This window comes from Chenopodium album, chromosome 16 (genome assembly GCF_948465745.1).
Source record: "Chenopodium album chromosome 16, dcCheAlbu1.1, whole genome shotgun sequence".
Taxonomy (NCBI): domain Eukaryota; kingdom Viridiplantae; phylum Streptophyta; class Magnoliopsida; order Caryophyllales; family Amaranthaceae; genus Chenopodium; species Chenopodium album.
The window spans coordinates 1255965-1283013 of NC_137849.1; the positions used below are offsets into that span (position 1 = coordinate 1255965).

A 27049-nucleotide genomic window follows, 5' to 3' on the forward strand; every position below is an offset into this window, starting at 1 on the left:
AAAGGCCTTGAGAAATGATATTCTGTGGCTCGATTGTATAAGTATATAATTGGTATGAAGATAATTTGACAAGCTACTTTTGGTTTGTTGGAGCCAGAGTGATTACCTCCTAAAATGTTGCCTTTGAGATTATTAGCTTTTTTCTTGTTCGGTTGTTTCTGCAGTAAAAGTTGTTCTTACCGTAGTTCATATTATTGGGCTTACTTGTAGCAACTTTCTTTGAATGCTTTCCCACTCCTGGAGTAGCATGCCTAGCAGCTCATCGACAGAAACTGATTTTGCGCGAGCTGAGTGTTGATACAAGTATGAAAAGAGGAGTAATCTTCAGTTCTTCACCTAAAAGTGAGAGACCAAGACAAAAGGGGGACTTAGAAATTTACATTACTCGGAAGTTGGAACAGAAAATTCAGTTATGACATATTAAGCTCAAGTGCTCAACTAGAGTAAGCCAAGACCACCAAGAGACTGCAATGACATATGTATGCTTGTATTACAGATCTAACCAACATCTTAATCTATAAAACGAATGTACCGTGGATCTGGCCTTACAAATCAATCTATCTTCAATGATGAGTATATGAGTTTAGTAAAACAGAAACATGCATAGAAACCAACAGTTCCTGTTAGTACAAAAAATGCTAACGAACCAATGAGCATGTGACCGAGAAAGAGAAGCACTGAAACTGGTTTTGTTACATACAATTTTCCTGCAAGAAAATAAGCAGAATACAGGAAGAGGTAAACTCCTGAAATGCCGGATGTTAAGTATGAAGTCCACCACCACCTGTAGTCCTCGCGACAGAGATTAAAGTAGCAGAACACGACAGTAGTCCCAGCACAAGTAGCCAAAAGAATGAGAACGCCAAAGAACTGGAAGCTCTGAATCAAATAAATCTGATACAACCAGATAGTGATTATAGTTTTCGAAAGCTCGTAGAAGATAGCCGAAAATGGTAAAAGTCCTCCTACAATGATGGAAGTTATTGGTTGTTTATAGAATGGTTGTTTAGGAATTTCTCGAGGAATTTTACTAGTTCTAACTGGAGCTTTGATTGCTTGAGTCCTGAACCCAAAGTAGCTGCCAATGAAAACAAGGGGTATCGAAACTCCAAACCACAAGAGGATTAGAACAAACATTGCTTCAGGTGGAAGAGCGCTTGATGAATTCTGTCTGTAGGTGATAAAATTTAAGGTGAACAGAATGATAGCTACTGGTCCAGGCAGCATAAACGCGGTCTTAGCAGCAATCTTTCTCCATTGTGTGCCTTCAAACAATTTGTAAAGACGAGCTGATGAATAGCCGGCAAAATAGCCCATCAACACCCAAAGGAAGAGAATGACTCTCCAAACCTCATCCCAGTCTGAAGGCAAGATGAATCCAGGGACAGCAAGGATAGAAACAGCAGTGATCATTGTTCCGAAGCACTGAACTCCAGTTCCAGCCAAAATGCAGAGTAAATCAGAGTAAATTGGTCGCCTGAAAACATCTGCGTGTACTAGTTTCCATCCTGTTTCCTCCAGTATAGCAGATTCATTGTACTTCGAGATGTCATGGTATGTCCGCATAATTAGTATGGCTACTACTCCTAAAATTAAAAAGAGTGTCACTAAATAATTGATAGTTACATAGAACTGTCTTTCATCGACTTGATTTTGATGATAAGTATTCCATCTAGACGCCCATGTAATATTGCTCTCCTGTAACAAGTGCACAAGTTTACCATGAAAAAAATACATTAGCTTCCTTTCCTCGAAAAAAAAAAAAAAAAAAGCAGCGGCCTAACATCCACATATAATATTGCAATGTTTGACACAAAAGTTTACAAAGGACTCTTATTTGTTGATAAAATCACAGAGTGCTCGAAAAGGAAATTCAAGTGTGACTATTATGATTTACCTGGAAAATGACATCATAAGTAAACACAATTGTTTCATTTTCTTGAACTAGTTGAGGGCCAGATGAAAATGTGTCCTCCCAAGGAAAATTTCCAGTTGTTATTGTAATATTTTCATCCCATTTCCCTTCGTATTTACGATTAACACTGCAACGAAAAGAATGAGCATCATGACATCTATAGGGTCAGCATTTGGGTGGAGAAGCCGGGATGGGGGAGGATTAGAGGGACTTACCTCGAAGGTTTGACCTCAAATCCCACAATCTTTACAAAGTCAGTAGCACCATCTTTATGATACTTGACAGTAAAAGCCAGATGATTGTAAATGAAGTACCTAATACCTTCGTCCTATGTACAAAAAAAGAGGTAAGGTAAGATTCATAACGCGCAGACATACCAATATGACACGTATGGAGAAGGATATACTCACATCAACTGTACCAGCATATTGCCCCATCAGCCCTAAATTGTATCCAATCTGATAATAATCATTATCAACTTCCTCAGTTAGTAGCTGATAACGAAGAGCAACAGGAAGTCCATCCAAAACCCTGATACATCAAACAAATAAATTAGATGAATGCAACCAAAAAAAAGACTAAAAAGCAATTCAATTTCGTAGCATACATGTTAACATGATAAAGCTCGTAAATTTTCTCTTGGATTGACTTTGCTGATAACTCATCAAGTGTGATACTACAGACTACTCTGCACTTCTGTGGCTCCTGCATCCTGAACTGCAGAGTTTCGAAAAACAACCATGGTTTATACTTTATAATCAGGATTATCTTTTCCAAATAAGTCTTAAAAAGTGAAATAGTTGTATTGAGACTACTAACCACATAAGGAGAGTCTTTTAGTTGTTGGCTAAGATATACACCAAGATGTCCTGCAGAGTCATTCGTAGCATTCGAACGACAAAAGGGAACAGAATAGTATGCATAAGGAAGTTGAGTATCAGTAGAGGTTAATTCGTCAACTTGTACAATCAATGGATCTCCCTGAAACCAGAAAAAATATACCGCCAATTAATTACAGATATTTCAAAGTCCGTTAACATAGCATGCTAATGATCTACTAAATCCGGAGTAGTTTAGTTTGTGTTACTTTGGTTACTAGAATTCTTTCAAATGAACAAATGCAACAAAAAAATAAAAATAAGATTTAACCTGTTTTAATATCATATTGCAAATCAGCTCATGTTAAGTATCATATCATATACAATCAAATAAACAAATTTAAGTGAATATTAATCAACTAAACAGGTCAGTTTAATGCTAAAAAATATGAAAATAAAAATAAAATCGGACCTGTTTATATAGTTGAGGAGAATCATTGAATCTCAAGAATGAGAAGCAGCATCCGAAATCGAAATAGATTATAAGCAACACAAACAAAAATAATGTCATGGTTGATTTCATTGAGCTTACACTTATACAGCCATTCATGGAGTTTTTGAATGTGAGAAAGGAAGAGTTAGTGATTGTACTTTGAATCTAAGTCAACTATAGTTTGGAAAAATAAAGATTTGATTTGATTTGATTTAGTACATGTTAAACTGATAAATGAATCAACTAATTGAACCCATTGACTTTGACAACTATTTTTGAATCATTAACAATTTGAGTAGTTATATTAAATGGGAATACTCATTTGTTTAATTACAATTAAGTAAAAAATAATTTTAAATTAGTAAAAATTAAAAAATTTAAAGAAAAAATATAACAAAAAAACAGTAAAAATAATTTCAATTGAATAAAAATAATTTCAATTAAGTAAAATTAAGGTGAATAGAACACGACCTTAGTCTATAACGAGTACTCTCTATAAATTTATCATGCTTTGTGTCCTGAGTCAAGATGTATACAAATTTGCTATGCATCATGAGAAACATCTATTCCAAAAAATCACTATATATGTGCCGTGTTTATCGAATTTGGATTGAAATTATCTCCACTCTGCAGCATATGGTGGTCATGTTGTTGATTTGTCATGTACTTGTACATAAAGGAATAAAAGTTTGCGCATTAAAAGATTGGTTGGAAAATGACCTATAAAATGTTATGACCGTTTAATTAGTCATTCCACTTATGATTAAAAAGTAATTGAAAAACAAACATCATTTAATTAGTCATTCCACCAACGATTAAATAAATGAACAAACTAAATCTGATTGTCATTGATGATTATTGCAGGTCTACAATTAACATAAACTAAACTTTCTATTACAACACTAGATAATCATACATTCATACACAATTGCAAACTTTAATAAAAATAACCAACTAAAGAAGAAAGCCTTAAATCACTTCAACTTTCCAACACAGTGATACATGGTTACTTGCAACCAGGAAATGGGCCACCACAAAGGCACTTATTATGGGCAAATATGATCGGGTCAACCCGTTTGTAACGTCGACCATTTGGTATTGGGCCACAAAGTTGATTATAACTCACATCAATAATAGATTCGAGCCGCAATAGGCCGAATTGCTTAGGGAGAGATCCATATATCATATTGTGGCTTATGTTGAAGTCCATTAAGCTTGGAGACAAGTCCACTTTAGTGAAGTCAAACCTCAAAAGGTTATATGCAACATTTACAGCAGCGGTGCTGGTCATTTCAAACAAAAAAGCAGCATCCCCCGTGAGCTTATTTTGACTAAGGTAAATAAAAGTTAAATTACTACGGCCCAACGACTTTGGGATCGGACCACTTAATTGGTTACCCGTAAGCTCGAGTGTTGCGAGTCCGGGCATGAAGCCCAATGATTTTGGAATTGGGCCCGATAAAGAGTTGAATTTGAGATCTAGTAAGTTTAAATTCTTGAATTTTTGGGCTATAAAATCGGGTATTGGGCCGGACAACTTATTTGAGCTAAAATTAAGGTATGCAAGATTTGTTAGTTGGGCCATGGCCATATGAATTGGGCCGGTCAATAGATTAGAAGAGAGGTCGAGAGAAGCCATTCTCTTAAACCGGCCTAGAAAATTAGGGACCGGTCCAGTAAACTTGTTGGAAGAGAGGTAAAGTACGTCCAACTTAGTGAGCTGGCCCAAAAATTCAGGGATTGGGCCAGCCACTTTGGTACCGGAAATAATAAGATCAGTGAGATTAGTAAGCTTACCAATGTACGGCGGTATAGGGCCAGAAAGATTGGGAGCTTTATGAAACGAGAGGCTGGTGAGAAAAGGAAGTTGGTCCAAATATGGTGGTATTGGACCATGAATATCAATTTGATCAGCTACACCGAATCCGACCGAGGTTACATGGCCTTGTTCGTTACATTGAATTCCAATCCAACCTACACTATTAGTCTTGGGATCCCATGACGAAAGTGCTTTGGGGTTGCCTAAGTGTTTCTTAATACGGAGAAGGACACTTTTGTCGTGGGGAAGGCAAGAATCGGGTATAGTTTGAGAGTAAGAGAGATCTACGAACAAAGCAAGGAGGAGTGTAGCTAGAATTTGATGGTTGGGACTCATTTTTATTATGTGTAGCAACTTAAAGACATAAACTTGTTCAAGCTTAGTGAGTTGATGCAAATAAGATGTGCAAAGTGAAGTCTTTATATACAATTCAAATATGCTTGTTGCTGACATTTCCGCCTTATAATTTGCAATTCCTACGTGTCTATTTTACAATAAAATTTATGTCTACGAAAGAAACTTCGTCAATATCTTACCTGCAAGTTGCAATAAAAATCGTAAAACTATTGACTTGTCAAAAGCATATTCGACCTGACTCGAAAAATATCTGATTCATATTTAGACTCGCGTACACATAATAATTTAGTATGAATCGACTTTAAAAATTGACCCGACCGACCGGACTTCATCATACCCGATCCGATCATCACAATTGACATCTCTAGTTTGCATGATAATATATTTTCCTTTGACCATTTTTATAAAATATTGTAATTAAAAGATCATCATTTTACACAGTTTCCCAAAATTTTACTTTAAGGAACTCTAAATTCTTTATGACTAAGCTAATACGTAGTATATTTGTCGAAAGACAAAAGTAGCATATTGCTAAGAGCATATACATTCTTGACCAACAACAGCCAAAGAGTCAAAAATCCTTCCTTTTTTAAGACAATTTTACTCACATCGAACTTTTTTTATTTGTCACATACGAAAGATTTCATTTGTGATATTTAAATCTTTCGTTATTTTAAATAATGAAAAATCTCAAACGAGTAACTTGATTCCTAGATTGATATAAAATGGAATGCAATATTACTACTCAATTACCTCAGTCTAATCATAATTATTACTTTTTCCGTTGTTTTTTAGTTGCATCATTTTGCAAATTGTGGACTTTTAGACAATAACGAATGCATGTATAACTGACCCCAATTGAACCTTCAAAATAAAAAAAAAAAGAAAAAAAAAAAAAGGGAACCATGTAATAGGACTATAGGAGAGAGTTTATTAACTAAAAATGAAGGTGATGCATCTATTTTAAAATTTTCTTTTTAAAAAAATAATGCAACTAAAAGAACAAGAAAGTATTGTAGAAAGTTAGAAACTAAGGAAAAAGCTACGTGTAGGTAACGTATGATCGAATACATGCTTGGTACAATGCATGAAGTTTAATTAATTGCATGTGTCCAACAAGGCAGCAAAGTAGATGATATTATTAATAGCCCAGAAAATGAAATGCAGTCAACAACTTGACAATATTGGTCCAAGGGAGGGTTGTAAATCCAACTTGACAATACTCTAAATTAAATGACAACTTGACAATACTCTAAATCCAACATGACAGAGCTTGTCAGGTCAAATCTCCCGTTTTTATTTCATAGACACGAATGGATTTTGACAATATTTACTAAAGTGATAAAGGAGTATATATATATATATATATATATATATATATATATATATATATATATATATATATATATATATATATATATATATATATATATATATATATATATATATATATATATATATATATATATTGATGTGTATCTAATATGATCACAGTCGAAGTAAGTCAAGATGTGTACACGTACAAAATAAGGCGTCAAGATTGTAAGAATTACTGTAATGATTATAAAGGTTGGGTACTAATGACTCATATTAGTGATCTAGAGCATGACATGATCGAAAGTTTAAAGATCATCTGATCTGGTTAATTGCAATGTGGTTAGAGTGTCAATTATTTCGAAAACATGATATCGATTACTCTAAAGGGCATGCCAATGTTGGTCCATAGTTGTAATGAGATTATTGACCACATAATTTAAGGATATTCTTTTAGTTGTTGGCCAAGGAATTCACCAAGATGTCCAGCAGAGTCATACCACTCATACGTAGCATAGTACACATAAAGAAGTTGAGCATCAGTAGAGGTTATCCAAAATGACAGATATTTCAAAGTTAGCTAACATGCTACAATATCTAATCAATAATAAGAAAAAGATCATACTAAGAACTAATTAAAGTCGGAGTAGTTTGGTTTAGCTAGCAATGTGACAAATAAATAGCTTTAAGTGTACTATACACACAGGTGTATAATAGAACACTTGTCCACCAACTCCCTCATCCGTCTTTTAATCAAAAACTCATAACATTTCAAGCTACAATATTGCAAGTTAATATACAATCATACAAACTCATTTTAATTGTCTCATTGATGGTTATTGCAGGTCTGCAATCAACATGAACTAAACTTTCTGATACAACACTAGATAATTATCATACACAATTGCAAACTTTTAACTAAACCAACTAAAAAAGAAAGCCATAAATCATTTGACAACTTCATTCCAAAGCATTGATGCATGGTTACTTGCAACCAGGAAATGGGCCACCACAAAGGCACTTATTATGGGAAAATATAATCGGGTCGACCCGTTTGTAACGTCGTCCATTTGGAATTGGCCCACAAAGTTGATTATAACTCACATTAATAGAATCGGGCCGTAATAGGCCGAATCGCTTAGGCATAGATCCATATATCATATTGTGGCTAATGTTGAAGTCCAATAAGCTTGGAGCCAAGTCCACTTTAGTGAAGTCAAACCTCAAAAGGTTGTATGCAACCTCTATAGTAAGAATGTTGGTGTTGGTCTTTTCAAACAAGAAAGCAGCATCCCCTGTGAGTTTATTTTGACTAAGGGAAATAAAATGTAAATTACCACGGCCCAACGATTTTGGGATTGGCCCACTTAATTGGTTACCGGCAAGCACAAGTGATTGGAGTCCGGGCATAAAGCCCAAAGATGATGGAATTGGGCCCGATAAAGAGTTGAATTTGAGATCTAGTATTGCTAATTTCTTGAGTTTTTGGGCTACAAAATCGGGTATTGGGCCGGATAATTTATTTGAGCTAAAATCAAGGGTTATGAGATTTGTTAGTTGGGCTACGGAAATAGGAATTGGGCCGGTGAGTAGATTTGAAGAGAGGTCAAGAAAAACCATTTTCTTGAGTTGACCTAGAAAATTAGGGATCGGCCCAGTAAACTTGTTGGATGGGATATAGAGTAGGGTTAACTTCGTTAGCCGGCCCAAAAATTCAGGAATTGGGCCGGTTACTTTGGTCCCGGAGATAGAAAATTCAGTAAGGTTAGTAAGCTTACCAATGTACGACGGTATTGGGCCGGAAAGATTGGGAAGTTTATCAAAGAAGAGTACAGTGAGAGATGGAAGTTGGTCCAAATACGGTGGTATTGGGCCGTGGATATCTTGGTCTTCCTCAAATCGGACCAAGGTGACGTGGCCTTGATCATTATTGCATTGAACTCCATTCCAACCAGCACAATCAGTGTTGGGATCCCACTATGAAAGCGAGGAAGGGTTGCCTAAGTGTTTCTTAACACGGAGAAGTACATTTTTGTCGTGAGGGTGACAAAAATCGGATAAAGTTTGAGAGTGAGAGAAAGCTACGAACAAAGCGAGGAGGAGTGTCGCAAGAATTAGATGGTTGGGACTCATTTTTATTATGTGTTGCAACTTAAAAGCATACACTAGTACAAGCTTAGTGACTTGGTGTAAATAAGATGTGCTAAGTGAAGTCCTTATATACAAATCAAAAATGCATGTTGCCGACATTTCCGCGTTAGAATTTTTAATTCCTACTTGAATAAAATAAACAAGAAATTATAATTTCCTCGTGCTTCTATTTTATCAATTTAATTTATGTCCTCGAAAGGAACTTTGTCAATCTCTTACCTGCAAATTGCAATAAAAACCATAAAACAATTGAAATATCCATACTTTTGCATGATGATATGTTTTCCTCTGACCATTTTTATATAATAAAGTAATTAAAAGATGATCCTTTTAGATATTTTTCCAAAATTATATTTTAAAAAGGAACTCTTTAAGTCTTTATGACTAATATATATTATCGAAAGACGAAAGTAGCATTATTTCTAAGAGCATACACATTCTTGACCAACAGTCAAACAAATCCTTTCCTTTTGTAGAAAAAAATTTACTCCCATCAGCATTTTATACTTGTCATATATTTAACCCATGATATTAAATCCTCCGTTATCGAAAAATCTCAAATGAGCCTTATAAAACGTGATTTAAGAAAGCGATGTCACTACTCAACTACCTCAATCTCATCATTTTTTTACTTCATATTATAAAGACTACGTGTAATCGTGTAGGCTATGTATCATCGAAAATTCGAAATCATACTTCGTAGACTGCATGAAGCTTAATTAAATGTGTAGATTTATAAAATCATCTATAATCTAAAAGGCACCAAACCACAGGATACTAGCTCAGAAATGCAATCATGAAAAAATATTTGTATGCATTAATAAACTTAGTACTAGCCCAGAAAATAACATTAAAATAAGTTAACCCACAATTAGAGTTGACCCAAAGATAGACCGAACGTGACCCATGTCGAGAAACTCAACAACTTGACAGCATGGGCTTGTCAATATTGAACAGTCCAAAGGGCAAGTCCAACATGACAATGCTTGTCATGACAAATCTCTCGTTTTTATTTCGTGGACACGTTATGAATTTTGGCAATATTTACCACTCGTAAAAGGAAAAAAAAGGAGCATTTTAAAAGTTATACTACGTATATTGAGTTGAAACTAACAAGATCATACTCGAGGGATTCCAACACAAGGTATGTACGCATTCAATAGGTATCAAGATGAATATAAAGACTGGTACTATTGACCCATATTAATGATCTAGAGCATGCCATGAAGGTATGAAACATTCAAGATCATCTGGTTGCAATGTTTTTAGAGTGTTAATTATTCCAAAAACATGATGTCGATTACTCTAAAGGGCAAGTCTGTCAATCCATACTACATTGAGTTGCCATTGAGGCGGATTGTTTCCATGAATTGTTGCGTTCGGGGTTGTGGAATCACTTCTAAAGAGTGCTTCAGAATTGTGTTTCATCTTCTTTGCATCAAGTTTTGTTGTTTCCCTTTTTTTGCTTGATGGACACTTGATTTTCAAATCTTTCAATTTTCTCTTCAAATTGTAGACCTAGGGACTTAAATGACAAATTTTAAAAAGACAAAAGGCAAAAATAAGATAAAAGAACAGTTAGAAGAAATAGTTATGAAGTATACAAACTCGATCTGATTGATTCAGACATAATTTTCTCTTTAAGTTGACAGATTGATTGAGACTAACAAGTTTGGCAATGAAGTCAAAACTATAGTTGGGGTATTTGTATTTGATACCAATGCTTTAGTTGAAAATTCTTTGTCAAAAGATGAGGCTTGAATTGCCTTGCTTTGTTCGAATTTGCGATACAACAAATGCCTTTCTAACAAGTAACAATGAACAGAGAAAAATAAAAAAACAGCAGCTGTGAATAAAATAAAGATTTGAAGATTTATGTCATTACAAAAAACGAATGAGAAAAATACAAGATCCTTAACAGTCTACGGAGTATATCAGAGTTGGCCTTTCAATAATACTATAGTTGTGATCACAGTCCTCTTCCGACATTTACGATCTAATAACGTACACAAGAATCGCTAATTCTGAGAAGAATGTGGCTATCTCTTTCTTTGTGGGGGTGGGAAAATTTGCTCACCATTCACCGACTTAATGTGGGTATATCATTGTAGATTGTACTTAGTCGATCTTCACAGAGGAGTAGATAAGCCTGGTAAACCAGAAGCACGCGTAGAAACCAATAGTTCCCGTAAGCACGAAGAATGCATATGAGGCAATGAGCATGTACCCAAAGTACAACATTCCAGACACAGGCTTCGTGATTTCAAGCTTGGTGAAGAAATAGAATGCTGCGTAGAGGAATAAGTACAGGGCGGAAGAACCTGATGTCAAATAAGATCTCCACCACCAGAGGTAGTCCTCACTGCAGAGCTGGAAGTAGCATAGCACAATGGTGATCTCTGCACAGGTTACTATAAGAATCATGAACACGATGAAGAGGAAGCCAAAGATGTAGTAGTACTGATTTAGCCAGATAGAGGTGAGGATGAAGAAGAGCTCGATGAAAACAGCACCAAATGGAAGTATGCCTCCAATGAGGATTGAGAAGATGGGGTTCATGTACCAGGCTTGCTCTGGAATTTGCCTTGGAATCTTGTTAGTTTTGACGGGGTCTTCGATTGCCTGCTTCCTGAAACCAACATAACTACCGACAAAAACAAGTGGGACTGAGATGCCAAACCACAAAAAGATGAGGGCGAACATTGTCCCGAATGGAACTGCACCAGATGATTTCTCACCCCAGATGAGTGCGTTTAAAATGAAGAAAACAATGGCAACGGATCCTGGAAACAAGAATGCAGTCCGAATAGCAATTCGCTTCCATTCTGTTCCTTTAAACATTTTGTAAAGTCGAGCAGAAGCATAACCAGCAAAGATACCCATGAAGACCCAAAGAAAGAGCATGGCAGTCATAAGCCCACCACGGTTTGAAGGTGAAAGGAAACCAAGAACGGCAAACATCATGGTGACAACCATCATCCCAAGGCACTGAACACCAGTTCCGGCATAGACACACAGCAAATCTGAATTAACTGGAGGCCTAAAAACATCCCCATGGACTAGTTTCCAACCAGTTTCCTCCTGGGCTTCTTCCTGGGTCTCAAGTTCGTTGTACTTTGAGATGTCACGGTATAGTGTACGCAACATAATCATTGCCACCATTCCAGAGAGGAATAGGACAATCATCAATGAGTTGACAATTGAAAACCAATGTATCTGGTCATCGCTCATTAGGAGATACGCATCCCACCTAGATGCCCACTTGACCTCACTTTCCTATACACAAACAAAGAAGAAAACCCTGATAAGCAAACTAAGTGACAGACTGACCAGACTGTCACAATACATACACAGGTGCACAAAGCGATAAATGGTTAGCAAGTTAAATGCCTCAAAGTTACCTGAAATTGAACATCATAAGTAAAAATGATTTCTTGCTTATCTTCAACTTCTTGTGGGTTACTAGAGCTAGTAACCAAACGATTTGCATGAGGATCACAGGATGTTAGACGAGCATTCTCACTCCATTCCCCTTCATATTCATGCTTGACACTGAAGTCACCCAGAAGATATAGAACATCAAACACTTGCAAAAGATGGTGTCATTAAGCTGCCAGAAAGGAGAATTCCCCAAGAAATAAGTACCTGAAAGGCTTGACCTCAAACCCTACAATTCTTGATAGCTCAGTTTGGGCATCTTTGTGGTACCGCACAGTAAACGACAGATGATTGTGGATAAAAAACTTTTCATCCTTGGTCTACAGTCAAAGTTCAAGATGTTAAGCACAGGAATCACAAACTCATAACTAACCCTATAGTTCATTATACTAAGAACATAAAAACTCACTCCAGCATATTGCCCCTTGAGCCCAACATAATATCCAAGCTGGTAAACAGGAGTTAAGTCCTGGTCTCCACGTCTTATTGGCATAACCAAGGGGAGGTTATCAAGGATCCTGTTTATTATATTAATAAAGAAGAACCATCAAAACAATGCAAACAGGTAACACACACAAGAAAGTTATGCATGGGGAGCAAGATGATTCTTACATATTAACCCGATATTCATCATTAATTTTCTCTTTAAATTCCTTGGCTGTTTTGGCATCAAGTGTTTTCCGGCAAACAACATTACACATTTGATGTTCCCGCATTTTGAACTGCAAAACATCCACAAAGCGAATGGTGAATATCCACCAAGATACTACATAGGTCAGCTTCCCCAACCCCCAAAAAAAAAATTTGCTGTGCAAAAACACTAACCACATATGGAGAATTTTCAATTCGGTCACCACGAAGAACTTCACCAAGATTCTCCGCACTGTCAACAATGGTGTTAGGGCGGCAATAAGGAAGTGAATAGTATGAGTAAGGAAGCTGGGTCTTGATTGAGGTCAGCTTGTTGACCTTTACCATCAATTGATCTCCCTGCACACAAAAACATATAAATCAAATGAATTCACACAATTCAACTAAAATCCAATAGATAAGTGGTCGTAATAAAGTCAATTAAACAAAAAAAATTTTATCAATGGTTGAACGACACAAATCACAGTCAACGCCCAACAGCTTCACCCCTCCACACTTTTCTTCTTTATTTTCAAACAATCATAGATATTAAAATACATCTTCAGAAGTTCATCTTAAAAGAATTAACCTACAATGCCCTTCAATCCAATCACAATATAGTGGAGGAAACAAAATGGGAGCAACCAATATATTTTGCACAGCCATCATGTGAAGAACGCTAAAAGACATCCTCGCAACATTATAAACTCACAGCACCTTTATAGAGTTGAAACAACAGCCAACACAGCTGAACTTCTTGATCTAAGCCTCTTTTCCTTTTATCATTTTTTGCTAACAAACTATGTTCCTCTCGATCTCTTCACCTGCCCAGTTGTCCAAGGTACTTGCCATGCTTCTTACTTTCTAATCATGATCTATGATCACTACACTAGCTGACAAATTTAAAGCAACTCACATCTTGGTTGCTTTGTTGATTCCAAAAACTTTCTACTTGTTTCCTTTTCTTGGATAAAAGCATTTCTTGCATACATCCAAAATTTTGCTTGAATACAAATACTACTTCCCAAATACTGTTTGCTAAACCCATAAATTTCAAAAATTTACCCCAATCCTCTCATATAAATACAAGAAAACTACTATCTTCATTTCATCAAATAAGCACTCATGCTTTTCAAGATTGATATTTGATCACTAATTCATTCTGATGTTATAATTCGAAAACAATTAATATAAATCCAACAGTAGAGTGGTCATTAACTTAATCAATATATACCAAAAAATGAACTATCAAAGGTACACTCTAAAACGCAAAGATGGCTTATATTACAAAACAGAATGAGTACCCAATACTCTTCAATTTCGCCATACCTATATTCATAAAACCTCCCTAGTACATGGACATATTATCCGACACGAAATGATTCCGACTCCACAGGAAAGCTCATTCTAGGTACACTTGAACCATGAATATCGAATCAACTAACACCTCCTTGTCTCCCATTGACCTCACCTAATCTAAAAATGGAACTGATCTGCACTAACTTCATCTTGTTAAAGCTAATTTAACCTGATCCTGCAGATTCATCATCATTTTCACTTATTAAATTGATTTTTTGTTCATCTCTCAACTCATACACCACTGCATTGACTATTGACGTAAAATTCAAGTTTCCATCTCTTTTCACTCGTCTCACATCGAATCAATCTCCAACACTAATTTCCACCGACACAAATAGATCCAGCCAAAAAAGCCACATTTCGCTCAAAAATCAATCACTCAAAAATCACCGACAAAATTAACAATCACAAAATCAACAAACTCAACCAATTGAGAACATAGCAAAAAAATCAACATTATCAGATGTCAAAATCAACATCAAAAATTAGAAAGCATTGAAAACGCGTCGATCGGAAACGAACAACAAAATCAATCAAACCAAAAAACGAACAATTAACCCTAAAAATCAACCACATTTCATTAAAGAATCAGATTACAACACCTCAATTAAAATTCACAAAATCAAATCAAAATTTGTCAAATTGCCAGAAAAATTGAGGTTTAAAGAGGAGAGAAAAACCTTGTCGAAATCCTGAGGAGCGACACCAGGGAGGTAGAAGCAATGTGCGCCATGGATGAGAAGAACGAAGAAGATTGAGATTAGCGCAGATCTTCGCCGAGCTTCCATGGCGATTCTAGAGAGAGAAAGAAGAGAGAGAGAGAAAGGGTGGAGAGGAGAGTGTGTGAGATCCAGAAAACTGAATTTATTTAATTTTTTTAGTCTTCAAATTTATTTATTTTTATTTTTAATTTTAATTACTCGTAAAACTTTAATTGTTTTTAATTAGTTTGTGAGAGTGAGTGAGGTGAAGGAAGGTGGGGCGTGAGATGAGGGGTGGATTAATTATAAATTAATTAATTTATAATTGATTGATTAATAATGGACTTTAATTGTTAATTACGTCTTGAAATTAATGTTATTGATTTGTTGATATTTTAATATTATTTGTGCTGAAATTACAATAATACCCCTCTATATAATAATAATGATGATGATGTTGGAGTTTAGTTTAGCGAAGACTTGAAAAGGAATTAAAAATTGGATAGTGACTTCACTCGTAATTAGCTTATCATCAAATTAGAGATTGAATCATTTAATAGTTTTAAGGTTTTTCATAGACATTAAATCTAAATTCTTTTTCATTTATAAATAAATTTGAATGTACTCGTGCTAAATTGCTAATGCACTGATCATGTAATCCTTAATTCCTGCAATAATAAAACAACCCTTCATTTATTTCATAGATCATAATATAGATTACAAAGTACTAACTTGACCATATCAATTAGTAACTAATACGGAGTAATTAACTACAAAGTATAACACTAGTACAGGATAAGGGCTAACAAACTCTAAATATAAAGGCTAATAATAAACTTAGATATTACTCCGTATTTAGTTTAAATAGAAAATAGTAATAGACTAATAGCACATACTATAGGTTAAATTCAAATGAAGAAAAAAATACCTATATATAATAATCAATGAAAGGTTTGTTTTAATAACTTTGGGCTGTACGGTTCAAGTTTCAACGAATTTTGATGGGTAATATCAATTATCATCCAATTCTTCTTTGTTCAAGCATGGCTTCAGCCTTCAAGTATTGAAATTGTAGGTTTATACTTTACTCAAAGTTCAACTTTGGTATCTTGATATTTCACCCTACGGAATTGACCTTTCATCCCATTAAAATAAAGGAAAGAATTTGTTATGCTAACTTTATTTGATACAAAATGTTTTCCCTTAAAAAAATGTATGCTCTGCTTTAACAAGGAGATCGCCTATTTATCGATTTAGTGACAATAACACATTACACATACTTTGGGGCTACTAATTGGGGAAAGTATTTGGTTACTCCGATCACCTTAAATGTCATGTATGCATGCTTAGAGCCTTCCACAAAGCCAAACTTGGGTGACTGGGTTGAATTAGGTTAAGTCAGATCAAGTCATATATCTAGTTTAAGTTTCAATTATGTTAAATTACTATACCTATAAAAATTAAATTTTAGATTGTGTTTACATTTGCATGAGTTTGGTGAGGTCAAACTTTTTACATTTGCATGAGTCCATATTGTATGAGTACGTTGATTGTTGAGCAAACCATTTTGTGTTTATCTTCATTATTGATTTCTCAATTCATGTTCATGCAATGATGTCTATGTTTCACACAATCACAGCACTAAAACCACCCTTGAATTGATGACTTCGTACTAACTAGTAAGCATCGTAATAAACTAATTTAGTATAAAATGGGTGGGAAAAACATATTAATAAGTACATTATATTTTGATTTCAAATTTAATTTCAAAGTCCAAAGTCCCACAATATTGTCTAGTCTCTCTATAAATGTACCCTGTATTTGAGAAAGAGAGTAATATAATACATTGGAGGGACACGTATAATATCGTGTAGTCTATATGTAAACGCATTTGAAAAAAAGACTCTATATTATGTTGGAGGTGATCAAAACTGACTTGAATCTGGGCTTTATATTGGACATAACTCGAATATTTTAATAAATATGGGCTTTAGACATTTCATTAACAAATTTTGAAGCCATAATAAACTTAGCGTATCTTGAACACCCCCTTCTAGTCCAGTTCTAATTTAGTGGATTTAGACATATTTTTCGAAAATCAATCGAGTTCAATCTGCACGTCCAAAATAGAGTGTGTTTTTGATAATGTGGCAATGGAAGGAATGGCAAATTGGAGCATCTCCAATGGTATACAAATAGGGACTTGCTTGCAAATTAATTAAAATTACAAGCATGTAGTTTACCATTGGAGTGAAAAATTGATATAGTTAGATTAAGCAACGTTGCTTGATTTTTCAAAGATAATATCACCCATTAAACATATGACATGTGTATAATAAAAACTATTTTAATTATTTATATTTCTTCCAAGCTACAATATGCTACAATTAACCATTGAAGCACTTTGTAGCCACAAAATATATTAATTTGAATATTTGATGTCGCAAGGTTAGTTTGAACATTAGACTTCTTGCTAGAAAATAATTCACCATAAATGTCTTTCACTCTTACTCCAACTCACTTGATTGGTCTCTCATCTCAATTCTAACAGGGTTGTACATTTGTATGTAAAATTCAATTTCAACTCCTACGTTATTTTTTCTATCAACTCCTACTAGTTTAATTCTTTTACTGTTACCTTCATCAGTCACACTTCTTCTCTTCATTTGATCAGATAATTAAGTGCTTCATTTGATTAATTGCGATTAAGGCTTAACTAACACTTTGAGCTGTGCAAATCTGGTGATGCATTGATAATATTCTATATGTAGAATAACTTTCTTGCTTAGTTTACTATGAAGTAAAAGTATTTTATAGTACATGCTTAATTGCTTAATGAGTTAATGACAGATGATGTAAAGGCCTTGTAAAAGCTGATTAGGCCAGTTTGGCTCAATTGGGCCGTGAAGGGCCCAATAGTCCCTTAGGCTCGAAATGGTAATCATTTTCATTAAATGTAGTATTTTTTTCCGGTTTTTTTTGGTCCAATATTTACGGACTAGGCACTTGAGACTTGAGAGTACATGAATCTATTCTCCTAAATACCCTCCCTTGTTAGGATTCAAACTCCAAACTTCGTGGAAGAGGCATTCAAGAGTTTATATACAAGCGAATACCATTATCCTATTGATATGTCCTTCAAAGAATAAATTGTTTCGATGTAGGCACCGAATGCTTATATATCATTATTCCTTTCTTCAAAGAAATTGTGTTCAACTAGACAACCATTAATAGTTTTAAGTATTTATCTTATTTGGGTCGAACAAAACACTTCCAGCTATACTTTTGAAAATTCTTAGCATATATAAACGTGTATAAGCAAAAATTACCCTTTGTGTATATGAATCTTTCATGCAATTCTAAGCAATTTGATTCATGAAATTACAACTTATGATTCTTATCTCAGTGTTTATTTCTTGTTAGAATTGGGTAGAAATGTAGAATATAGAAAGAAAAATGCGAAGACGAGAGTAAGAGTTATGAAGTACTCCCTTTGTTCCTTTATTTTTGCCCTATAAGTATATGTTCACTTTATTAATTCTTTACTTGTGTAAAGTTGATGCTAATATGAATCCGAAATTTTGTTAGTGAGAGGAAAATGGTAGTCATTATTGCTATATATGGTATGGTGTAAAATAAAAAGACACACCAAAAATTAAAGGACAGAGGGAGTATTACTTATATATCATGTGAAGCGAAGGAATCTACATACAAGTCTTAAAAAGCCCAATGTATTTTTATGCTGTTGGTAGTGGGCCGTAGTTAGTGTCTTGAGCCCAAATGCAGGTTGATTAATACGAAGTATATGATGAATGTGTTATGTGTAGGCCTCACTATTACTTCTAAGAGGACCACACTCCTACTCTCTCCCCCCTAAACACTCCCAAATACTCATTGTTCGGCATCAACTTGGACGTCGAAGGCTCCACCATGGTGTTCGGAGTTCATTTTGCAGGTCTACACAAGGCCCAAATCCAAGACCCAAGAGCAACTCATCAAATTCCAAAAAGTCAATTTTTGCCTAAATAACCTTTTAATACGTTAGTACACTATCTTATTTCTTTTTTTCTTTTAAACAACTAATTTCACTATCTTGATTTTAATCAACAAAACCTTGCTATCTTATTTTTTTTATTAATCACCTTTTAAGAACATTTGCAAAAGACAAATTAAACTTTATTTATAAATGAAAAGAGTATATATATTGATACAAGAAAATGTTGCCAAAATTCTAACACACCAAAGTGGCAAAACCCCTACTCTCCTTATCACTTTATGTACCAATATGACTTTTATACGTAGATATAATAAGCATCAAAAGATGCTTGGCTATCAAAAGAAATAGAACTATTGTGAGAAGTTCTACCTACCTAAGAGATTTAGGCAAGCAACATATTACATGCAAATTCTAAAGAATGTTATGCTATCCTACATTTTCACCAATCATTCAATACCACAAGTTTTGAAATCTCAAATGGGATGTTTTCTAATTCTTCATACTTCTATATTTATGTCAAACATATCACAAACAACATAACATGGTGTAGTAGGTTTAAAAACGTACATTAATTTCAATCTTTTTCATAAAATTGTCAACACATAATTTATGTGTAAATACCAAATATACAGTCTCTATGAGGCGGCCCAAGCATCTGGCCTCTCTTAAGCTTTATGAAGCTTAGCTTAGTTGATTACCCCCATATACCACCAGTCACCCAATAAGCATCCTAAATTTGTACTTGACATTATTTTTGCTAAACACGATTGAATTTTGCTAAACATCAGTGTTTTTTGCTAAAAAGAAAAAAAATACTAATTTATGTTGAAATTCTAATTTCTAATGCTTTACATGCATACCCTACTCTAATTTCTATCAAATCATAAATCTTTCTATGACCCCATAACAAAATTTTCTTTGAATCTCTAAAAGAAAAATAGAGAAACACGTTTATATTATATTCAAAAAGTTGTTAATTTTAACTACCACAAAATTACTTTATATTGTATAGTTGAATGTGTCATGAATCACAAAAAAAATCACAACTAATAAACAAGATAACAAAAGGTGATTAAGCATGCCGGCCAATATGAACCTTGATAAGCCATCCTATTTGAAGAGAAGTTTGTCAATGTTGGAGACATGCTTTGTACAATTTTTATTTTTTTTTGGGTTATGTTTTTAGTGGGACAGATCAACTTGCATTTATAGACCACCCTTAATTAATTAATAAAAAAAATTAATTTATTGATTAGTAACTTAATTAAAATTAATTAACAAGAGATAGAAAGCGAAGGCTATAAAGAAGAGAGATTTGAGGGTGAAGCAAAAGGGCCATGTGATGTGGCCATGTAAAAAAGTTCACTATGTCCTGGCTTTAAGCACATAAAACCTGGAGAGAATCTCTCTTACATCTTTACATCTTGTAGTTAAATGTACCTAAATTTAGAACATGTCTTAATCATAGGTTTATAAATTGTTCTATAAAATTTTGTGGTTTGAGATTGCAATTCGTGTAAACCTAAAAGTCGTATTCTCGTGTCAACATATGTTGATTTTGGGTCGTCGAATTATAAATCTGGCAATTACGGAGTATTAAAAATATGATATGATTGCATATTATAACAACTAAACTAAATTTAGTTTGATTATGTTTTGTTATAGTCCAAGTTATGAACCTCATTAACTTCAAAGTCATTATTTCTTAAGGGTGTTGAGTTAGAGATGGACATCTCTAAAGTATAGTGATAGAAGTTAATTAAGCTTGGAAATTAGAACCTAAAGAAAGTTTTATTGTATTTCTTTTAATCTAAAAAATAATAGGGTTTTTTTTTTTTGGGAAAATAATAATAAGGTAATTGATAATTATGTAATTTCATTTTCCATAAAAATTCATCAGCATATGGAGAATTATGGTAGTGAACTAAATTGCTCTCACTTAATAAATTAAGTTAAACTTATAAATACAAACAATTTGAAAATGAAAGTTGTAATTAATTAACTGTGTTCTAATTCCTAGATGAGTTGCATGCTGATGATGATAACAACTTGGGTGGATTCTATTTCATTCAAAACTAGCTTGTTGTTCAACATTTTTAATTAGCTCAATCTCCTCCCTCTTCAAGTAATTATAGAACCTTCCTTCAAAAAAAAGTAATTATAGAACCTAGGTAAATGTATGTAGGACACTTCAAATGAGAATCACTATTCTTGTCTCAAACAAAACTTTTCCTAGGAATACTTTTACTTCAAACATTCTTTGCCATTACATCGATCCTCCTTATCAGTCACTGATGAAAGATGTACTCCGAATATAAAATTAAAATATATTTTAACTATTCTTTTTCATCTTTTATTTGAAAATAGTATTTAGATTAAATCCCTATTTAACTCATTCTTACAACTAACTAATAGAAGGGGACTACACATTGCGAGAATCAAGCATTTAAGCCATAAATACATAAGGAAAATCAATCACTTCAATGATACTCGTAATTGGCCATAAACTCAACTATCATCTTATCTTCTCTCTAAATACATCGATTTATAGAGCGATTTAATTGAGATCCATCAAAGACTACGTAATCGATTGTAACTTTAATGTGGTTGAATCGTGTCCATGTCTTTAACACTATAGACTACTTGCAACTTTGTTGCAACACTTGCAAGTATAGGACAGATAATAGCAAAGAGTTGCCAACTTTCATGCATAGAGAAAAAGAGAGTAGAAGCCAACTAAAAGCTAGCAAACACAAGAGATCATGCAAAAAAGCTACTCTACTATGCAAATATGATGTGCATATATATACATGGTCCCCTACATTTGAGGGCTAAGTTAGGCAGCCAAAAGGGGCTCAATTAGTTAGCCAACCAAAGTCATCATCTAAAATGGAGCCCATTGATTTTGAATATATTGCAAATATTAATCATATCATATAATTTTTTGATGATATATATAATGATGATTGGATTTTGGGTTTTTGCATGCGCACGCCTAAAATATTGGTTCATATACATATTTTTTTTTTCAAATAACAATAATTACCTCCTTAGAGCCACACACATGGGTTCATATCATTTCATGAATATGCACATAGAATCCCTTTTTTTTATTAGCCAAAAAGGTCATCAACACCATCATTATATTGTTAGTTAGCATAAAAGATTTGTTATAAGAATTTAATCTAAAAATGGGATTAATGATGGTGATAAAGAAATGTGGATTATGGTGTAGCTAATCATGAACTATTTAACTCGGTGTATAATTTTCAATGATCGTATTTATTATCATATCTTACCTGAATTAGTTCAATCACTTATTTATATTACAAGGAATAGTATTTTAGAACTATACCATTTAAAAAAGGTATTTAGTCAAATATTTCTAGATATCTAATTTTCTAATAAGATTACGTCATGAGTTGATGAACTTTCATTTTATGATATATGTAAAGAGAGAGAAATGAGTAACATTGAACCATCATACTATATTTGGTTTAACTTATGTATTTAATTTGTTTAAACTTATATTCAAGTTAACTCTATCGTACACTTATTAAATAAGAACTAGTTGCATATCTTTGAACATGTTGTATTGAAATGTTGACTTTAGTCGAAAAATCTTTCAATAAGCTAATTTACAAAAATCTACATTTTTTTTTTTTTTTTTTTTTTTTTTTTTTTTGGTTGGAATGAAAAATCTACCATATCTTTTTCAAGTTGTATTGAAATGATGGCTTTGGTCGAAATACCTTTCAAAAACATACTACGTATAAAAATCTGCTTATCTTGTCAAGGTAAAGTAAATTAAATAAAATATATGGGACATTCCTCTAAAAAATATCATTCAAACCCAATAAGAATGTTTTGAAAATACTTCGTTTAAAAAAAATATAGAAAAAAACAGAATGCTTGGGAATTTATGTCGTTGATCAATCTATTCATTCTCTGGCACAAACCATCACACGTAGTATAGAGACTGATGGTTAATAAGCAACTTTCGTCATCAAGGAGAGATCAAGAATTTGACTATTGTGATCACTAAATTAAAGATTGCTTTATAACAAATGTGACCAAATAAATATGGAGAAATGTTTTTGACACACCAAATTTGATTTTGACATACATTTATGTGAGAGTATAATTTTCTATACTCTTCTCACATAGAGGTGTGTCAAAATCAATAAGTGGTGTACCAAAATCAATTTTCATAAATAAGTGAACCACGTTGTTAATTTTAATCTTTGTTCAGTGATAGAGTTGGGTCTTGGACGGTCAAGACTTGCTAAATGGATATTTGTGGAAAATATGGTCATGCATTATATAACTGGAACGTTGGATTTTTTTCAATATTTATATATTAGCTTTGATTATAATTTTTATTAATATAATAAAAGAATATATTTTATCATAAAATATGTTATTAGATAGATCTTAATATAAAGTTTCATAATATAATTTTAAAAATAATTTTCATTAATATTTAATTATATAAAAATAAAGTCAAACTAATGCATCAGCACATGCGCAAAGTTGATTGTGTCAATTATTTTAAGATAGAGGGAGTATGTGATTTGGGTTATTGTATTGATTTATGATGTTTTGACTAAGGCCTTGTTTAGTTCACCTTATTTTTACTTATTTTAGAAAAAAATAAGTTCAGATCAGATCAGATCATCATTTTATGTGCAGTTTTTTTTATTGCTAAATATCTTTAATTTCGTAATGAAAAAAATTATGAAAATCACATATTAATAAAATACACATTATTACAAATCTAACAAGACTTCACTTGATATATTTTTTCCGTATAGATTATCGTATGTTTAAGGTCAAAGTTTGGTCAAATTTGACATTCATATTAGATCAGACCAGACCAAATAAGTTCAGATAAGCAAAAATAAGGCGAACCAAATAAGCCCTAACTATAACAAGCTTTCAATTAGATAATGCAATAATTTACAAACAAAAGTGTTAATATGGTACTCACTAGGGTGGATGAGGAAGGTATGGATTTAGATTTGTATACATTACTATTGTGGAGCGAATGTGGATGTAATAGTCATAGAGAACATGTACATTTTTTTTATGTCGACATGAATTCCAAACTTAAGGCAAGGTATAGAGTAAAACTCAAATATCATAACCAAATTTCATGTTACAAATTTAGATTATTATTTAAAAAAAAAAACCTTACCTCACTAATGCTCTCAATTTTGTTGAAGTTATTTATATACGAGTAAATTTCAGCAAGAAATAAGATTATAGTGTAAAAAAATAATGCCTTGTTCAATCCATCAACTTAATTTCTATTATCTTACAAAAATAATAGGTACAGTTCAAGGGCTAATAAATTTACATAATAATGTGAAAGTTTGAGAAAAATATAATTCAAATTAGTGTTAATAAGAGCTACCCAAGTTCAACTTATGCAATCAAGAAGTTGTTAACTATATATAATGGATGATTAACTAGCTTATATTAGTTGGTTAAAGTCATCATGAGGGTTGATACTCAAGATTTGATCATTCGAGATCTAATCTCGTTTACATCATATGCCCTTGTGACTCTTTCTAGGGCTAAACTTCCTACTTGACCTTAATCCAATCTCGCACTTGGTCTGATCACTCCGCAAATCAAGTTGTGACCAAAGTAGACTAAGATCAAGGGGCATAAGGATGAGCACTCTCCTGCACCTCATTAGGATGATACAACGTACAATACATAAAAGAACACGAGTTTTATTAATGAATTTAACACACATTAATGACATTTCCACATTAGATTGATTCAATGGAGAAAGCAATTAGCTCTTGAGGAGAGCATTTTCTTCACTTTAGCAATCAATTAGGTTTGGTCTCCTGACTTCCAACTGCCAAGCTTGATGAAACATAGCTTGCCAGAATGCCAGTTGGTGCTGCTACTCTTCGGAAACATAGACACATCAACTCTAGAGTATCTCGTAGTTGATTGCATTTAGGTATAAGAAGTTCACATAAGTTAAGATAAGTTCAAATAATTTTAAATAAAAGAATAGAAGAATAAAATGCGTTTTGGATTCAACTTAATTAGATAAAAGTTAAAAAAAATAAATTAAAGAATAAAATATGAGTTGCAATAAAATAAAATGTTCACAGCTTTTACACCCATGATTATTTGACCATAAATTATCCATATGAATTCGACCCGATCCAATCTAACCAAGTAACCATCATCGACTTTGTTTTCAGACTTTTATTTAGCCAATATGCTTTATCTACTCTGCTAGCGCAAGGTAAAGACATTACATTAGTACATTACTGCTCTAGCCCCTAGATGTAGACCATGTAGTACACTAGCAACGGTACAAACCTAAAAGCTAAATTAATTAATGAGACCTCTACACCAATTTTGGCCAATTAATGTTACATTGGGACCATGCAAAAAACGTAAAGGCCAAACCAAAAATTAAAAATAAAAAGGGTAATGTTATTCATAGCCCTAAGGGCTACATACAAGCATTAAAAATACTCTTAAAAATTGTATAAAATTAGAAATTTATGATAAAAACACGCGTAAATCAGTGTAATTAGTGTGTTTTTGTCATGATTTTCTAAATTTAAACAATTTTCAAGAGTATTTTTAATACTTATATAGGGCTATGTATAACATTGAGTAGTATAATGTAGGAATTTAAATAATAAAAAAGAAGCCAAAAATAAAACAAGGGTAGTATAGTGTAGAAATTCAAAGTAGGGTTGGTTGGGTTACTTGCTAAACGTATTTAATGGCATCACCCTTACATTTACACTTACACTTACATTTACAACACTTGATGAAGAAAGCTGCTTTCGCCAATTGTCCTCTCCTTTCAATTCCAGAATAGCCATTAGCTACAAGAGAGAGAAAAGTGTGTGTTTTGATGAGAAATAACGTTTCATGACATCAATGTTTCCCACCTCTAAACTAGTGCTAGTATAGTTTTTGTTTAAGGAAATTTTCCATTACATACACCAAAGTTTTTTGGCCTTTATTGGTAATTTATCTTTTTGGTTGACTTTACTTAGCTTTTACGGAGTATAATAAAATTAAACGGCTTAATGAAAATAAGTTTATTCAATTCAACTAAAAAATGTGAGTATTTCTTATAAACAAAAAGTTTTATAAGTAAATTTTCGGCTAGTTTAAGGGCTTGTTTTGATTTACTGAACTGAGTTAAACTGAACTGAATATTTTATGAGAGAATGAAATTAGAAATTGAATTGAAATGAACTAAACTGATTGAAGCTGAACTGAACTGAAAATAAGCTGAAGAGAACAGACCCTAATACAATATTAATTCAGTTGGTTGAAGTGACCTTTGCATATCATGGTTGTTTTTGGTAAATGGCCTAAACCATACCAACATCTAACTTACATATATTTTCACTTATAAGTGTATAGAGCCTCAAAATGTAGATTTAATTCGATCATAATTCTTGGTTACTATTACTAACACTATAAGTAACTTAAGATAGTTCACATCAACATCTAACTTACATAATGCATTCGATAATATTACCATTTCGACAACACAAAGCTCTAAAAATTACTCAAGTTTATTAAAATATGAAAATAAAAAGTGATCATTGAATTGAAGAGTGATTAACTAGTGTTTTTATTTTATTTTATTTTTACCAAAAAAGACAATAGTTAATGGAATGAAATATTGAAGTGTTTTAGTAAAAGAGAACAACCCCTTATTTTCACATATACTTCTCACCAAAAACGTCTCCTTTTTCGCTAATTATTCTTGCATAAAGGACCTCACAAATAATGGCACTACAAAATTATGCTAGATACCCAAAGTCAACGCAAGACCCTAACGAGGTCATAAGTCAAATGTAACGGAATTAAACATATTAAATTAACAACGCTAAAATTTACTCCATAATAAATATGAACTCCTTCATATTCCTTAAAATCCAAAAGTCAAAAAAAGAAGAAAGACAGCTCCCTAAATCGGGTCAAACAACACATGGGATGTTGATAAACTTCACGTCCAAAACCAACGGGCTAAACTAAATTGGCATCAACAT

The 27049-nt window shown here is 33.1% G+C and overlaps 3 protein-coding genes and 1 pseudogene across 3 annotated transcripts; all 4 read right to left on the reverse strand.

Moving 5' to 3' along the window:
- Positions 1 to 538: 538 nt before the first annotated feature.
- On the reverse strand, positions 539 to 3390 carry LOC145584599 (transmembrane 9 superfamily member 10-like). Its single transcript, XM_081641415.1, has 7 exons — positions 3206 to 3390; positions 2735 to 2896; positions 2523 to 2632; positions 2326 to 2446; positions 2131 to 2243; positions 1898 to 2042; positions 539 to 1698 (listed from the first exon to the last, which is right to left on the reverse strand). The coding sequence occupies exons 1-7, from the start codon at positions 3341 to 3343 to the stop codon at positions 553 to 555; spliced, it is 1935 nt and encodes a 644-aa protein (XP_081497541.1). The 5' UTR covers positions 3344 to 3390; the 3' UTR covers positions 539 to 552.
- A 660-nt stretch (positions 3391 to 4050) lies between these two features.
- On the reverse strand, positions 4051 to 5440 carry LOC145584600 (polygalacturonase inhibitor-like). Its single transcript, XM_081641416.1, has one exon. The coding sequence runs from the start codon at positions 5379 to 5381 to the stop codon at positions 4233 to 4235; it is 1149 nt and encodes a 382-aa protein (XP_081497542.1). The 5' UTR covers positions 5382 to 5440; the 3' UTR covers positions 4051 to 4232.
- Positions 5441 to 7700: 2260 nt separating this feature from the next.
- LOC145585922 (polygalacturonase inhibitor 2 pseudogene) lies at positions 7701 to 8849 on the reverse strand (annotated as a pseudogene).
- Positions 8850 to 10699: 1850 nt separating this feature from the next.
- LOC145586020 (transmembrane 9 superfamily member 8) lies at positions 10700 to 15158 on the reverse strand. Its single transcript, XM_081642728.1, has 7 exons — positions 14975 to 15158; positions 13131 to 13295; positions 12918 to 13027; positions 12715 to 12823; positions 12513 to 12625; positions 12269 to 12419; positions 10700 to 12143 (listed from the first exon to the last, which is right to left on the reverse strand). The coding sequence occupies exons 1-7, from the start codon at positions 15080 to 15082 to the stop codon at positions 10986 to 10988; spliced, it is 1914 nt and encodes a 637-aa protein (XP_081498854.1). The 5' UTR covers positions 15083 to 15158; the 3' UTR covers positions 10700 to 10985.
- Between the last annotated feature and the right edge of the window lie 11891 nt (positions 15159 to 27049).